This window comes from Camelina sativa, chromosome 10, assembly GCF_030686135.1.
Source record: "Camelina sativa cultivar CO46 ecotype springtype chromosome 10, ASM3068613v1".
Lineage (NCBI taxonomy): Eukaryota > Viridiplantae > Streptophyta > Magnoliopsida > Brassicales > Brassicaceae > Camelina > Camelina sativa.
In genome coordinates, this window is record NC_141889.1 from 5,764,498 (window position 1) to 5,779,837 (window position 15,340).

The following is a 15,340-nucleotide window of genomic DNA, read 5'->3' on the forward strand; positions in this document are numbered from 1 at the left end:
ACTTTTTGTGACTTTTGTCCATGAGATGAGTGTAAGAGAGATGACTCTATTCATATATATATATATATATATATAAGCAACGTGACTGCACAAACTATAGAGAAATTTACGGATATACCCTCTACTCAAACAAGAAACTACCCACCAACCCAGGCTACCATACTACTTAATATCTTAATAACTCAAGACACACTTAACCAAACACTTGAACAAGACTTGTAAGTAAAGCCATGGAATGGTAGCTAAAAGCTTGACTTTTATCCAACAATCAAACATTCTCAACCAAACCACATCCCTGGGGGATTCATTCCCCATTGTATAGTAAATCAACACAAAAAAAGGTATTTTTCTCAATTACTTACCCTTTTGATCTGTAAGGGCTCACTTTAACCTGTGGAATTGTTTGAAAGACTATTCGTGTTGTTCTCCATAACGGCGGTGGATGTTTTCCCCTTCTATGAGCTTCTCAACTGCATCGAGAGGAAGACCCACCAGCTCTAACGTCTTTTCCCACACTCTGTGTGCAGTTTCTGTGTTGTGTGCTTCTTCGGAGGGATTTGCAGGGCGGCAATCTTGAGAGATGAACGGACAAACAGGCCAATCATCTGTTTTTAGTGTTTCCCAGTACTCTGGAATCTGAGGGTCTGTAGCCGAGAATAGAGAACTTCTACAACCTTCTTGGGGTGAAAATATGAAATATGGTATGATGGCGTACAGAGCTTGAAGAAACCTGGGTAGATCCCTGGCCTACAAAATTTGTAAACAAATCGGCAATTTTATGTAATGAAATTCTGACAAAACAGAGTAATCCTGCATTTGTAACTTAATGGAGTGAAGCTTATACTCACAACATTTGTTAGGACAACACCGGGAGATAGACAAACGACGCTAACTCCTGTTTCCAGAGGGAGCTTTTTGAATAGAATGCTACTAAACATAATCTGGAAGATGAAGGGAACCAGAGACTTAGCTCACCAGTTTCTCAAAATAAGCTATTTCAGAAATACATAACTGCTGAAGAAGGAAAAATTTAAATACCATTACTGTAAGCTCACCTGGGCAAGCTTGCTGCTTGAGTATCCTATAAGGCTTGAGTACTTACGTCTACCAGAGACAACATTCATGTCATCCGGGTCAACAAAACCGACACAATGCATCTACAAAAGCAAACCCCACAACTCATTAACTTGAATCGAAAAGAAAATACCCAACGACAACAAATGTAAACTGTTCCAGTTTTCATACAAACAGCAATGCCACATAGTTTCACTGAACTGACTAATGACGTATTGCAGGTGGTAGAATTCGGTCATGGTAGTATAATTTGGGTCGAAACTATCAACAAGCTTGGGTTTGTTTCGTTCCTCTATACCAAGACTCTGTTGATATAATATTTTGAGAGAACTATGTTGCTCATCTATATATTCTACAATCAATTGACAAGAACAGGATACAACCAAATCAAACCTTTACAGCATATTACTCATACCAACGAGAACAGAAAAGTAGAGAACAGAGACTTAGAGCCAGCAGTGTCAGTGATGATAAAACTTACAACGGAATTCACATTGATGATTCGGCTAGGAGAGCCTCGGATCAGAGACGGCAAAAGAAGCACTGAAAGTAGGGCTGGAGCTAAATGATTCACTTGCATGTGTTGCTCGTATCCATCCTCTGAGAATTTTTGCGCCTCTGCATAAATAAGAGAGCTTAGCATTTTAGTTGGTTTCTTTCCTCAAAATATACGGTAGAAAATGTAGCCATCTGACGACCATTCATCTCAAAAAGAAGCCCATCGGACAGTTCCATAAGCTGTAAATAATAGAAGACTTGCTATAAATAATGTCTTACTTTTAAGTCCTACGACTCTAGGTTTTTCAATCAATGCTAGACATGCTAGTTCTCATTAATTGGGTCCATCAAGTTGGACTATCGAATATGATGAATGGTGCATAAGTATTACACTGAGATTTGCTTAGCATAAAAACGCGAAGATGAAATTAGATACAGGAACAACAGAAGGAAAACTCAATGCTTTATAGCTAAACGGGCAGTTAAACCAACCTCCCATAGCAAACACGCCGGCATTGTTAATCAGAACATGCAAAGGTCCTAACCGGGCGTTCCAAGCATCGGCAAATCTCACGACAGAATCTAGTGATAGAAGATCAACTTCCATTGCCTTTACAAAAATCAAACAGGGTATCATCATCAGCCTTATCCAAAGTGTTATAGACCAATACTTAAAGTCTCTAACTAATATACAAGAAATTGGCTTAGCCACAGTCTACTAACTAGAAACACATATTGTTTGAAGTTTATATTGTACTAAAATGCTTTACATATGACAGTCAATACACATTCTTCACTATTTTCAGTCCCAACATTACACATTATTAGCCACAGAAACTGCAACAAGTAAATCACCAAAATAAGAACAGATTATGAGGTTACCTCGATATTAAGTGGTAGACCTTTACCAGACCACTCGTTCTGCCATTGTTGTATCAGCTCCTGAGCTGCCTTTGTGTTCCTCACGGCCATCACAACATGAGCACCAGCTTCAGCAAGCTGCCTGCGAACAGATAAGCAAAATAGCTAAACAAGCTTAGGAAAGTTTCCATCAATTCAAGTCCCAAAACAAAAGCAAACTTCGTCGTGGTTATCAGCAAGCCCCAAAACACACGAAATCAAACTCAATTGGTAGTGAATCTGAACACTAAGTCGGGGGGAAGAGAAAAAAAACCTAGCGGTCTCGCGACCAATGCCGCTGGTGGAGCCAGTGACAACGCAAGTGAGGTCGTTGACGGAAGGAAGAGGTAGAGGGTTCTCCAAATGAGAAGCCGTAATCCTCTGGAAGAGAATCTCCCCGAAAACACTGCTCCATCCTCTCATCCACTCCATCCATCCCAAACTCTGCTTCTTCTTCGCCGGAGATAGAGACGGAGACGACGCCGTTTCGTCACTCATCTTCTTCTTCTTCTTCTGGAGTTAGATCTATGACGTCTCGCACAGCAGGAAAAGACAAAAAGTGTATTTTGTCAAAATCTCTATGGCTTCGTTTAAACAACACCTCAACTCCTGGGACAACAAATATGGGCCGGCGAGATTTTTGAGACCCACAAATAGTTTTTTTTTTCCATTTATATCATCTAACTGGTCAATGGTCACGGACTCATGGCCTCATGGGTCAACGATTGATTACGCATTGTAGTGTTTCATAACATGATTTTGCTGAAGACATCAGTGGATGCTATGATCGATTACAAATAGTTAAAAGAGAATATATGATGCATCGCTATGAAAAGGGAACTGGATGGAGATGAAGGGAAACATGACAAGTGAATACAGTTGCTCCTAATACAGTACAGGAGAAGGAGGAGGAAACGACTGTTGAGTCGTTTGAATGCATTCAAGAAGAGAGACGAAATAAATCCTCAAATGGAGACTTTTTTTTGGAAATTGTCTTATGACAACCCGTCTTGTCGTAAACTGAAGCCATTCTTGTTTTTATGTTGAATGATTATGATTGATAAACCTGATCAAGATCCCCTAAAGGCCTTGGCAATTCGAGTGGGAACGTCATTAAAGAACTAGAGTGCTTACAAGATATTTTGCAGAAGAACAACTATATTTTCATTTTGGACAGTGTGTTACACATAATAGCAACTTCGTGTATGTAAAAAAATTAAAAATCAGAGGTAGTTTGACAGTTAGTACAAGTCAAGAGACTCGAGCACTCTACCAGCTTGGATGTGAAGAGCAGTGATTCTTTGTTCAGGATCTCCTGTTGAACCGAATTGACTTGCCGCCCATATCAAAGAAGCGGATTTTTCACCCAAAAGGCGCCTGATGTCTTCATTTACACTCGCAATGGGGGAACGATCCTTCCCATTCACATGTCCAACTAACAGTAGTAAGAACTCTCCGCATCTTAATCTGCGAATCAGTAAGAACTAAACATGACCAAAAGCTCGACCATGACCATCGGTAATGGATGATACCATTGATGTATGATTAATGATATTAGAGTTGGAACTCTATAAGATGCATGAGATGAGAAGGTTTTACTTGACAATGCACAGGCTATTCTAAGAATTTGACAAGAAAATCGATCTGAAATCTTACTGAAAGGATTAAATCAGAAGAGACTACAGAAAGAAAAAAATCCTAGTTGACAGCAATTTGTAGTGTAAATACTGCAATGTAGCCTAATGCAAATTGCCACAACCTACAAAACACAAGGCTATGGAAAAAAAATGAAAACAAAAACTTGTTAATTCACCTGAGGTTTTCATCAGCTTGTTTGTCTCGCATGAGCATGGCAACCTCCTCAATGCCATTGCAGGCTCCAAAATCCTGGTACCAAAATCAAGAAAGGAGAAATGAGAAACGTTCGAATAAAATGCAAGTGCCAGTTTGTTCCGTTGATATTCTTAGAAGGCTTAATTACAGGTTTCAATTGTGTATCTGCCATTCTGCCTGAGACTCAAAACTTGATAAGAGAAAAGCCGAGTTCTACCAGTGACAGAAGAATCACAAAGAACCAGCTTTTTATTTCGTTTCCAGTTACCAAAAATTAGTTACTAAAAAAGAGAGAAGCTGAATACTTACCACCTGATTTGCTGAGGAATCCAGCAATACTGAGATTAAGGCATCCAAGCAGGCCCCTTGCTCCAGTACTCCTCGTGTTGATAATACATTCATCATTACCTGAAACATTTATCAGCATCTCAATCACATTAACAGCCCGGACAACCAAGAAACTTCCCACTGCTTCAAATCTGATCTAAATCATGAAAAGAGTGATAAATGATCACAAAGACTCGCCCTTTACGCCTAATCAGTGTGACAAATAATCATTCTACAACATAAAATGCAGGATTTTAGTTTCTGTATGCATATATGGTCAATTGGTCAGGCAATGGCATATCACCAATGATCATCATCACATGTTCCACAATACTAGTAATAAGTAACAAATGAGAGTCTTACGCGGACTGCACCGTGCTTATGAGCCAGAACAGTACTCTGAGGATGAAGAAGGCAACAACCTTCGAGAACCCTAAGTGCAACAGCAACCTCAGCATCCGTAGAAGGACTCGTTATCTTCATCGGCTCCACGCTGAATATATGATCCAAGCTCGTCACTCTATCATCCTCAGTTTCTTTCAACGAATGTCTGAAAAGCACTGGAACCACTGCGAAAGCATCACGAAACCTCCATCATCAGAAACACACATTACAACAGCATCGATTTGGGAAATGACAATGAGAGAAATTTAAAAATTATCCAGACGTTGGAGATCGGAAATGGTTTGGGTATGAGAGAAGAGGCGAATGATGGAACCTGAATCGGCGACAGTTCGGAGAGTTTTGAGAAGAGATCGAAGGCCACGGATTCGAAGGAAGGAGAATTCAGCGCAAGCGTCGCGTAACCCGGTTCGGAGGGATAGTGTCAGCTCCCTGTAAAGTCTCTGTGTGTTTAGAGAAGTCACCAGCTCTTCAACTACCATCGCCGCCGCGTCTGATTCCTCACCCGTCTCCGATCCGGACGGATTCTCCGGCGTCGCCGCTGATACGCCATCGCTCCATATCGGCTTCTTCAGATACATTCTCTCTCCTCTCCTCTCCTCCTCTCTCTCTCTCCTCCTGGTAAATCAATTTTGTTGGCCTTGCGCCAAAAACGACAACCACTTGGCTCTGACAAACGTAAAGCAGCAGCACGTTGTATCTGATGAGAGAAACGGCACGCTTTCTTTTCTCCTCATGGTTCTCTTTCAAGCAATTCAATGATAAAGTCTTTAAGATTTTCCATATTACACTTACAAAGGAGAGTACCGAGCTAAAACACAAGAGAAACTATTAACATCTTTATTGACAGAGACGCACAAATCCAAAAGTTTGAACACAAGAGATACATAATTATTACGGCAATGAAGAACTGGAAAAATGGCTGATTGATGACTAGTGAAATCCCTCAAGATCGGAATTGACAAGGCTAACGTTTATCTATGTACAGTTTTTGAGCCAGTCCAATAATGAATTCAAACATGTTCCCCTCAGTTACCAATCTTCCTTGACAATCTTAGCCTTTTCGAATATGAACTTGCCTTCCTTGTACTTTTGTGAGGTCTCATATGCTCGCTCGTACTTCCAACCCAATGGTTCATTACAGTCAGCACAAGATATATCAGCCACGGTGTGGAGACCCGTTAGAAGATGCCGGTCCTCTTTAGCCCCTACTACAATGTTCATAGCGTGGGAGAAGAGGAAGGCTCGCCCAGTTCTTCCCTGGTAATGCAAGACAGTGATTAAGAAGAACTTGGTATTCACGATCAAGAAACACAAATGCTGGGAGTGCCAACAAAAGCTTTTGAATTGATTCTTAACCAACAAGTCAACAACAAGTCATATTCAAAGAAACACTAGTCTTGTTGTTTATAACAATCTGATTCAAAAGGCTACTACTTTGAAGAGTCTTATGTTTTGTTCCAAGGATCAATTTTCAAGTTTTGATTTGATTCTATCACCAATTGATTCTTGACCAGTAGCATGGATCGTTGAGTAGGAAAGACAAATAAACTCAAGCGGTTTCCCAAAATATGAAAAACAGGGTAATTCTCATCTCCAGCTAAGTCTAAAGTGTGATTCTCCACTTTATTCTCTACATCTATCACATGATATAACACAAGGAAAAGAAAAGAGATGATGAAGCTGAATCAATCACCTGAAAAGCCTTAGAGATGATATCATCGTGAAGTCCTACATGGTTTCTGCAGTTGCAGCAACTATACAGTCTTGGACCAATCGGGTGAGCCATTTTATCAAACACTTTAAGGGCGTGATCAATTTGCTCCAAAACAAATCAAGCAAGTTCTCACCTTTTTCACCAATAAACAAAAACCCATTAATACAATCCAAAACCCATATGGAAACAACAAATCAGGGGTTCTTCTGAAGACAAGAGAATTAAGTAAAAGAGAAACCTTTTTCTAAAATCTGCAATTCAGCAAGCTCCAAACTTCAATGTCTCAACCAAAAAAAAAAGAGGATAAGAACAGTGAAGCAGATGTTAGCGTGCAAGATTAGAGATATTACCTCAAAATTCAATAAACAAATAAGAGTGGGACAAGACAAGAGACCAACGAATATAAAATATACAATAGTAATATACTATACTGGTAGGGTTAAGGTTAAGGGAAACGAAATGAGATATTCCCGGAGAGGAAATTACGCAGTAGCATACACAATTCAGTTTTTATAAAAACGGAAATGGAGGAAAAAAAAATCAGAGGAAAGATTCGATTTTGAGCTTGATGTGAAAATTTTAGAGAGGATCTTAATCTTACTAGGGTTTTAACGGATGAGATCGAACAAGTAAGCAAGATGAATTGAGTGGAGGGTTAGGTTGGAGTTGGATAAAAGTTTTGATCTTTAATAGACTCTCTATTAATTTGATCGATCATATGCCGTGCAGCGACTGTCTTGTGTGACTTCTCTCTTTCTGGGTTTTTGCTTTATGACTCGGGAAACTGAGAAAAAATAGCAACGGTGATGAAAAAATTGGAATTTGTCTTCGGTTCGGTTCGGTTCGGTTTATGTTAATCCAACAATGTATCTTTTGATTTTTATTGTTCGGTTCGGTTTGGTTTGGTTTGATTTGGATTTGATTTTATTTTTTCTTTAACGCTATGGAACAAAAAGACTTCCATCCAAGTATCCAACCAAACACGTGACCAAGTTCCACTAAAATAGTATTGAATTTTCGAAATCACCTGTCGGTAATATACTGATGACAATTTATACAACAAAAGGTAATAAGAATATAAAGATACATACAAATTTCCTTTAAGTTTCCTTTACTTATTTTTTTTTGTAACTTAATCCTCCAGGAGATTCTTGACTATAGTTTCAATATCTCTTGGTCAACTTGAGCTTCTCGAGTACAAACATGCCTTCTTTGTACCTCTGTCTAAGATCGAAGGTCTCGACATACTTCCAACCCAACGGTTCACCACACTTACTGCACATCACATCTGCCACCACGTACGATCCTGTTATCAGTTTCCTCCCAATCTTCGGTCCAACCACCACGTTCATCGCGTGCGAAAACATAAACGCTGGTCCCGAAGCTCCCTATAATATCCATATTAAAAAAAAAAAAAAACACTTTGTTATTTGTTACCGATGGAGACTATGAGTTATTTATTATCTATAGAAAAAAAACTTCTGGATAAGAAATGAAAGATGAATGTTGGTACAACTAAACAATCTTTAAAAATTTTGTTGTTACCACGAATTTTTTGGAGATGATATCTTCACCGAGAGCTAATGGATTCTCGCAGTTTCTGCAGAAATAGGTAGGAAGAGTTTTGTTTTCTGCCATTGGTCGATTCGATGGATATCGAAAGCAAAATAGGAGAGTTTGTAAGATTGGATGAGAGACGACAATGAAGATGATTTCTTCTTATCGTTTAGTTCTTGTGGAATTTTATCGTGCGTTGACCCCCCAACACTTGCATTATTTGCCTTGTTGGTATGCGCCACATTGCCAATGTTTGTGCTATTGAACTATTGGGCCAGTTATGGGTGTATAAAATAATAGGCCCAATTGAATATTAATTTTAGTCACTCGTGAAAATAGATGAAAGCTCGATCGTTGCTCCTTTCATCGTCTCACCAACTCTCATGGAAGCTACTCGCCCCTATAAAATTGATACTTGATATATTGATTGATATGCCCACCCGTGGGGTCTTTGTTTAAGCGGTGACGGACTGTGACACACTGATACTTGGTCCATTTTAAATACACTGTACAATTACGTTGTCATAAACATAAACAAAAACGTTATTAAGCTTTAAAGAAGGATTATTTTTATATGTATAATTAGGCCTGGGCATTCGGTTAACCATTCGGTTTCGGTTCGGTTGTATTCGGTTTCGGTTATTTTGGATATAGTAATATAGTAACCATTTGGATATTTTTGAAATTTCGGTTCGGTTCGGTTCGGTTTCTTTCGGTTCGGTTTCGGTTTGGTTATTTAAATAAATAACCATAACTAACATAAATTATATTAACATTAACCAAATAAACCAAATATAACCAAAACTAACCGAATATAACCAAAATTAACCAAATATACAATAACAAAAATACAAAAAAGGGAAAAATATGGATTCAATTTTACAAAATAGTATTTAACTTTGTAAATTCAAAATAATAACATTTACATATATTGATTATTTAAAATATTTAATTGTTTTAAATCTAGAAATAATTTATATTTTAAGTTTATTTTATAGTTTTGCATAATATTAAGTATATAATATTTGATATCTTCTAGGTTTTCGGATATTTCGGTTAACCATTTAATTGTCGGTTCGGTTCGGTTCGGTTTCGGTTAGTTTGGATATAGATTTTTACTAACCATTCGGGTATTTGAAAAATTTCGGTTCGGTTCGGTTTGGTTTTTTTTCGGTTCGGTTTCGGTCGGTTATTTGGTTATCGGTTATTTTGCCCAGCCCTATGTATAATCATCAGATCATGAACTACATAACACTAATTAAATTTTTAAGTACTGTTACGTGAATTTCTCAATAAAGGTTTTTGGTTTATGGTTTGGTTCGTTTATATTGAAATTATATATTCCACCCCGTTCCCGTGTAATTGTAGATGAGTTGTACTTGTGGAATATAAGGAGGATGTGGTATATTAATTTTAGGTCGGTACTTCATCTAATTAATGACGAGATATCTCTTTTGGCTCCAAATCTTACTAGTTTCATTTTCACTGTCTCTTCTTTTAGAAGTTAGTAGAAGTATACAATTCAATAACGTAACGATGCTGATATTTCTTAAAATACATTAAAAACAAACAATATAGAAAGTCTTTTGTCTGGTATTTAGCTTTAGATTTTGGAGCGTACTTTAAAGTTTAAAGTCGCCTCCGGCTCCTAGTGATTTCCAGCTAAACAGTGGTCACACATTAAATAAAATAACGAGGGTAGCCCCGTTTTCAAATTCATCCTTTGAAAAGCCGAAAAAGGCACATTTACTTCTTGTGATTCACACATATTAACATTTACCATATTCATATTATGTAAAAGTTACCAATTATAAAATTGATTGTGTGAATTACGCATACGTACGGTATCGTAGGTTGATTTTATGGTTTAAAGTTATAATGATTATTGATTAAATAATGTTTTGATCGGTACATATATAAAGTTAGATTTATTGGCTTGTTTGGTTTGAAATGTTAGATGTGATATACTTTGTTTAGTTAACCCGTGTTCCGTGTACAGAGTCATTGTTTGGTCAGCAGATTAGGACTTAGGAGTATGCAATGACTAGATCGCACTTGTCCATTGTCCCAAGTCGCAATCGTCTTCAAAACCGGCATGAAACATCTCTTTTTGAATGTAATAAATGACAACTTAATATTAAATCCCTTTTTTAGTTTATTTATTCAAAGTCTTAATAAGATTCACATTGTGTGTCCCCTACTACATATCATAAAACGACAGTTGTTATCAAATTATCGACGTACTTATTTAAAGTCAGGTCTAAAGGTTAATCTATAAGCGGTATATATCCAGGCCCGACCCACAGGGGAAACAAATAAAGCCAAAGATTCGGGCCCAAAATTTTAAAAGCCTCTTTCACTTAAAAATCTGTTGAACCAAAGACATTTTTTTTAAGGATATGTATAAAGATTTTTTTATTTAAATGTAAAATGCTTTTTCATTTGTAAGATATATAAAAGGCCTTAAAATATTAAGTTGTGGCAAAAACCTATAACTTTTGTCATAGGTGAAAAAGATACATTTTTAAAATTTTGCGTAGGACCCTCATTAATGTTGGGCCAGCACTGTATATATAAGTTTCTGCATTTTCTTGACGCTATTATGTGTTGATCCCGCACATTGTAGTTAATTAATGGGAATAAATAGTAAGGGTGCACAACCATTGTTTTAAGCTATGCATGCAGATCATTCAAAAATTAAGTTGTTTGACTAATCTTTCAAATTTAATAAATTTCTTATATAAATATATCAACTAGCTAGCTCAGTGACACCAAATTTAAGTATTTTGGAGACACATATATAGAAGTAAATCAGTTTTTGATACAATCTATCGAATATTTAAGAGTTAAGCCCGTCAATGTAATAAGATGTTGTGCAACTTGTGTCAAAGTAGTCGATATTGCGGAGTTTTGTGAGGCTCAAGTTTATGTAAAGATAAAAAATTTGGATATATATATATATGTAATTATGTCTAGTTCACGTGTTTACGAATAATGTAATTGTGGTCAAGGTTATTATTGATTCGTTTTTAACGTAGTTTGAAAATTTGCAAAAGCCGAACTTTGCTAAAAAAAAAATTGGCTCTACTTATCTAACCAATCCAATTCCCCCCCCCCCCCCCCCCCTCTCCTCCCCTTAAATTGTTTGACAGTTTCGATGTAGATGACTAGATGGGGTCCTTAACTAGAAGGTAAGTGGACCTGCGTGGCAGCAAAAATATATCAAGTGGTGCAATGGTTTAGTTGCAACTTGAATTATATAAACGCGTCCCACAGTACACTACAAGTTGCCGTTTTCTTTTGTATTCCCGATATATCAGAAAACGACGACTTCTCATACTGACCCAAAAAGTCTCTGGTTTGAATATGATATCATAACTGATGCATTTAAGGTTCTTGTGTGATCACTACACTAACCAAAGTTGACCATAGGTTAACGATAAAAACAAGAAAATTTCATAAACTTTGCGTATCAATATCATAATACAAAATTTTCTATTCTGATCTGATCGTTTAAGAAGATAAAGCTGTGATTAGTACAGCAACTTTTTCCTTAGTAGTTAAAAAGGTCGAAACAAGATTTTAAGATAAAGTAGTTTAGATCAGTCATATATACATGTTTCGTTTTTTTTTTTAAAGTTACAAGGTTTGTGGTGCACCTGTGGGTGGTGCTATAGTGACCACAACAACAACATAACAGAGATTATACAGCCTGGAGCCTGGAGTGGCTCATTTGTGCGGTGAATAACTCCGTTATACCCATCATAAGTTCATAACTTATTGAGTGTAAACAAGTTAAACCAAATATTTTCTTTCCTTGCCCCCCCCCCCCCCCATGGAATTTGTTTGTACTTATATATTGTTTTATTTTTCGGACGTACATGCATCATATCTAATGCTTCTGTATAAAAAAAATTATATGTCTCGACTCTATTTTTGTTGGCTTCCTTATTTTAAAAACTACAAAAAACTATGTATCGGCTTAGCTGTTTTCTTCCTTACTTTTACACTTGACCCATCACTTGTCGTTTTCTACTCTGATTTATTCTCTTTCTTTTGCATATAATTTCATACATCATATAATATATCTGTCGATCCATTTATATAATTTTCAATAGTAACATGTGAGTGAGAAAAACAAAAGTTTTTTAGTGGGAAAAGACAGAGTTCCTTAATGGATATATACACATTAGTTCAATAATTGCGATTATTCAATATCAAGATCTCTTACATATATATAAAAAAGGTCACTCATCCCCTAAAGATCGGAACACAGTTCTCTTTAGTAGAAGAAAACGATGGGAGAGATAGCAGCAGAGTTCGCGGCGGTTGTGGACGATGATGACCGGTGCGTTGTACCGGAGGTGGAGCTCACTGTACCCAAAACCGACGATTCGTCTCTACCGGTTCTCACGTTTCGTATGTGGGTTCTTGGTATAGGCGCGTGCATTGTACTCTCTTTCATCAACCAGTTTTTCTGGTACAGAACGATGCCGTTGAGCATCACCGGAATCTCTGCTCAGATCGCCGTCGTGCCGCTCGGACATCTCATGGCGAGGGTGCTTCCGACGAGGAGATTCTTGGAAGGTACGAGGTTTCAGTTCACCTTAAATCCAGGTGCCTTCAACGTCAAGGAACATGTTCTGATTACCATCTTTGCGAATTCCGGCGCCGGCTCTGTTTACGCCACTCACATACTCAGTGCTATTAAGCTTTACTACAAACGCTCTCTTCCTTTTCTCCCCGCGTTTCTCGTTATGATCACTACTCAGGTTTCACTTTCACTTCATCATCATCTCTCTGTTTCGTGCTTTTTAGTCACCTTTTTAATTTCTTGAATCTTGAAATCGTTTCTTGTGTTTAGATTCTTGGATTTGGTTGGGCTGGTCTCTTCAGGAAACACCTCGTTGAGCCTGGTGAAATGTGGTGGCCAAGCAATCTCGTTCAAGTCTCTCTCTTTGGTGCGCTGCACGAGAAAGAAAAGAAATCAAGAGGAAACATGAGTCGAACTCAGTTCTTCCTAATCGTCCTCGTTGCTAGCTTTGCTTACTACATCTTTCCCGGTTATCTATTCACCATGTTAACATCAATCTCATGGGTCTGTTGGTTTAATCCTAAATCAATTCTAGTAAACCAACTCGGTTCAGGTGAACACGGTCTTGGTATTGGATCCATTGGTTTTGATTGGGTTACCATTAGTGCTTATCTTGGAAGCCCTTTAGCTAGTCCCTTGTTTGCTTCCGTCAATGTAGCCATCGGTTTTGTGCTGGTCATGTATATCGTCACGCCTATTTGTTACTGGTTTAACATATATGACGCCAAGACCTTCCCTATATTCTCTAGCCAGCTCTTCATGGCTAATGGCTCACGTTATGATGTTTTAAGCATTATTGATAGCAAATTCCATCTCGACCGCGCGGTTTACTCTAGGACCGGCTCCATCAACATGAGCACCTTCTTTGCAGTTACTTATGGTCTCGGGTTTGCTACATTGTCTGCCACCATTGTCCATGTCCTAGTCTTCAACGGAAGGTATATAGTTATTCATGTTCAAGTATGTATTGTTCACTGTCCGAAACTAATCTTCATGTCTTTACAGTGACTTGTGGAAACAGACAAGAGGAGCGTTTCAGAAGAATAAGAAAATGGATATACATACGAGAATCATGAAGAAAAACTACAGGGAGGTTCCGTTGTGGTGGTTTTTGGTCATCCTTTTGCTGAATATAGCGCTCATCATGTTCATCTCCGTGCACTACAACGCCACCGTGCAGCTTCCTTGGTGGGGAGTGTTGCTTGCTTGTGCCATTGCCATCACTTTCACTCCTTTGATTGGTGTCATAGCCGCCACTACTAATCAGGCACCAGGTTTGAACATCATAACCGAGTATGTTATCGGCTATATCTACCCGGAACGTCCTGTTGCCAACATGTGTTTCAAGGTCTACGGATACATTAGTATGACTCAAGCGCTAACTTTCATTTCCGACTTCAAGCTCGGTCATTACATGAAGATCCCGCCTAGATCCATGTTCATGGCTCAGGTATGTTATCAATTGGTTTTGAGATAGATGCCAATAAAAAAAAATATATAGCTGATCAAGTTGTAACAAGTGCAGGTTGTGGGGACGCTTGTGGCGGTTGTGGTTTACACAGGAACAGCTTGGTGGTTAATGGAAGAGATTCCTCATCTCTGTGACACAGCCTTGCTTCCTTCAGACAGCCAATGGACTTGTCCCATGGACCGTGTCTTCTTTGACGCCTCTGTGATCTGGGGACTAGTGGGACCACGTAGGATGTTTGGAGACCTTGGAGAATACTCAAGTGTCAACTGGTTCTTCCTCGTAGGAGCCATAGCTCCACTCTTAGTTTGGCTAGCTACAAAGATGTTCCCGGCTCAGACATGGATCTCCAAGATTCATATCCCTGTCCTTGTGGGAGCCACCGCAATGATGCCACCTGCAACAGCGGTTAACTTCACCAGCTGGCTCATCGTTGCATTCATCTTTGGCCACTTCATTTTCAAGTACAGGAGAGACTGGTGGACGAAGTATAACTATGTGTTGTCAGGTGGTTTAGATGCTGGCTCAGCTTTTATGACCATACTTCTGTTTCTAGTACTCGGTCGAAAAGGAATTGAAGTGAATTGGTGGGGAAATTCTGGCGACCGTGATACATGTCCCTTGGCTTCCTGTCCAACCGCTAAAGGCGTTGTCATCAAAGGCTGTCCCGTCTTCTAGCTCATGAGACAAAAGCATATAACAAGTGCTTTGTACAGAACACACAGCAAACTGATTATTCCAACTCTCAGAAAGGTCTTTACTCTCCAAGAACTATATCTTTGTCTTTGTGATAGCTTTAAATTAGGTACTATCCTGTTCTATGACAGGCCAAATGCTAGTGATTCTATATACTGATTTTTATGCTTTAGAGATTTGTTTCGCCTCTTAAAAGCTAGCTGTTATTTGAAATTGTAATTTGTCAAAGGGATATAGCAGAACAGAGCTTAAACAATATGGTATGGCCTTGCAT

The 15,340-nt window shown here is 38.4% G+C and overlaps 5 protein-coding genes across 8 annotated transcripts; 1 reads left to right on the forward strand and 4 right to left on the reverse strand.

Annotated features, from left to right (window-relative positions):
* Positions 1–236: 236 nt before the first annotated feature.
* LOC104717448 (dehydrogenase/reductase SDR family member FEY) lies at positions 237–3,439 on the reverse strand. Its single transcript, XM_010435009.3, has 7 exons — positions 2,747–3,439; positions 2,455–2,575; positions 2,065–2,182; positions 1,556–1,692; positions 1,056–1,157; positions 849–941; positions 237–747 (listed from the first exon to the last, which is right to left on the reverse strand). Exons 1-7 carry the CDS (start codon positions 2,968–2,970, stop codon positions 412–414), a joined length of 1,131 nt encoding a protein of 376 aa, XP_010433311.1. The 5' UTR covers positions 2,971–3,439; the 3' UTR covers positions 237–411.
* A 173-nt stretch (positions 3,440–3,612) lies between these two features.
* On the reverse strand, positions 3,613–5,778 carry LOC104717450 (uncharacterized). Of its 2 annotated transcripts, none has more exons than XM_010435013.3 (5): positions 5,300–5,778; positions 4,996–5,201; positions 4,615–4,713; positions 4,286–4,359; positions 3,613–3,939 (listed from the first exon to the last, which is right to left on the reverse strand). In XM_010435013.3, exons 1-5 carry the CDS (start codon positions 5,613–5,615, stop codon positions 3,714–3,716), a joined length of 921 nt encoding a protein of 306 aa, XP_010433315.2. In that variant the 5' UTR covers positions 5,616–5,778; the 3' UTR covers positions 3,613–3,713. The 2 variants fall into 2 exon arrangements, with proteins under 2 accessions (XP_010433315.2, XP_010433316.1); XM_010435014.3 differs by having other exon boundaries at positions 5,351–5,708.
* A 77-nt stretch (positions 5,779–5,855) lies between these two features.
* On the reverse strand, positions 5,856–7,579 carry LOC104717451 (protein yippee-like At4g27745). 3 transcript variants are annotated; one of them, XM_010435016.3, is made up of 4 exons: positions 7,353–7,579; positions 6,990–7,024; positions 6,731–6,884; positions 5,856–6,294 (listed from the first exon to the last, which is right to left on the reverse strand). In XM_010435016.3, the coding sequence occupies exons 3-4, from the start codon at positions 6,821–6,823 to the stop codon at positions 6,067–6,069; spliced, it is 321 nt and encodes a 106-aa protein (XP_010433318.1). In that variant the 5' UTR covers positions 6,824–6,884; positions 6,990–7,024; positions 7,353–7,579; the 3' UTR covers positions 5,856–6,066. The 3 variants fall into 3 exon arrangements, with proteins under 3 accessions (XP_010433318.1, XP_010433319.1, XP_087326494.1); XM_010435017.3 differs by having other exon boundaries at positions 6,990–7,033; positions 7,353–7,537; XM_087470368.1 differs by having other exon boundaries at positions 6,990–7,537.
* A 165-nt stretch (positions 7,580–7,744) lies between these two features.
* Positions 7,745–8,500, reverse strand: LOC104717453 (protein yippee-like At4g27740). The gene is made up of 2 exons (XM_010435020.3): positions 8,297–8,500; positions 7,745–8,139 (listed from the first exon to the last, which is right to left on the reverse strand). Exons 1-2 carry the CDS (start codon positions 8,387–8,389, stop codon positions 7,915–7,917), a joined length of 318 nt encoding a protein of 105 aa, XP_010433322.1. The 5' UTR covers positions 8,390–8,500; the 3' UTR covers positions 7,745–7,914.
* A 3,279-nt stretch (positions 8,501–11,779) lies between these two features.
* LOC104717454 (oligopeptide transporter 6-like) lies at positions 11,780–15,322 on the forward strand. The gene is made up of 4 exons (XM_010435021.3): positions 11,780–13,080; positions 13,173–13,840; positions 13,908–14,352; positions 14,428–15,322. The coding sequence occupies exons 1-4, from the start codon at positions 12,607–12,609 to the stop codon at positions 15,046–15,048; spliced, it is 2,208 nt and encodes a 735-aa protein (XP_010433323.2). The 5' UTR covers positions 11,780–12,606; the 3' UTR covers positions 15,049–15,322.
* Positions 15,323–15,340: the final 18 nt, after the last annotated feature.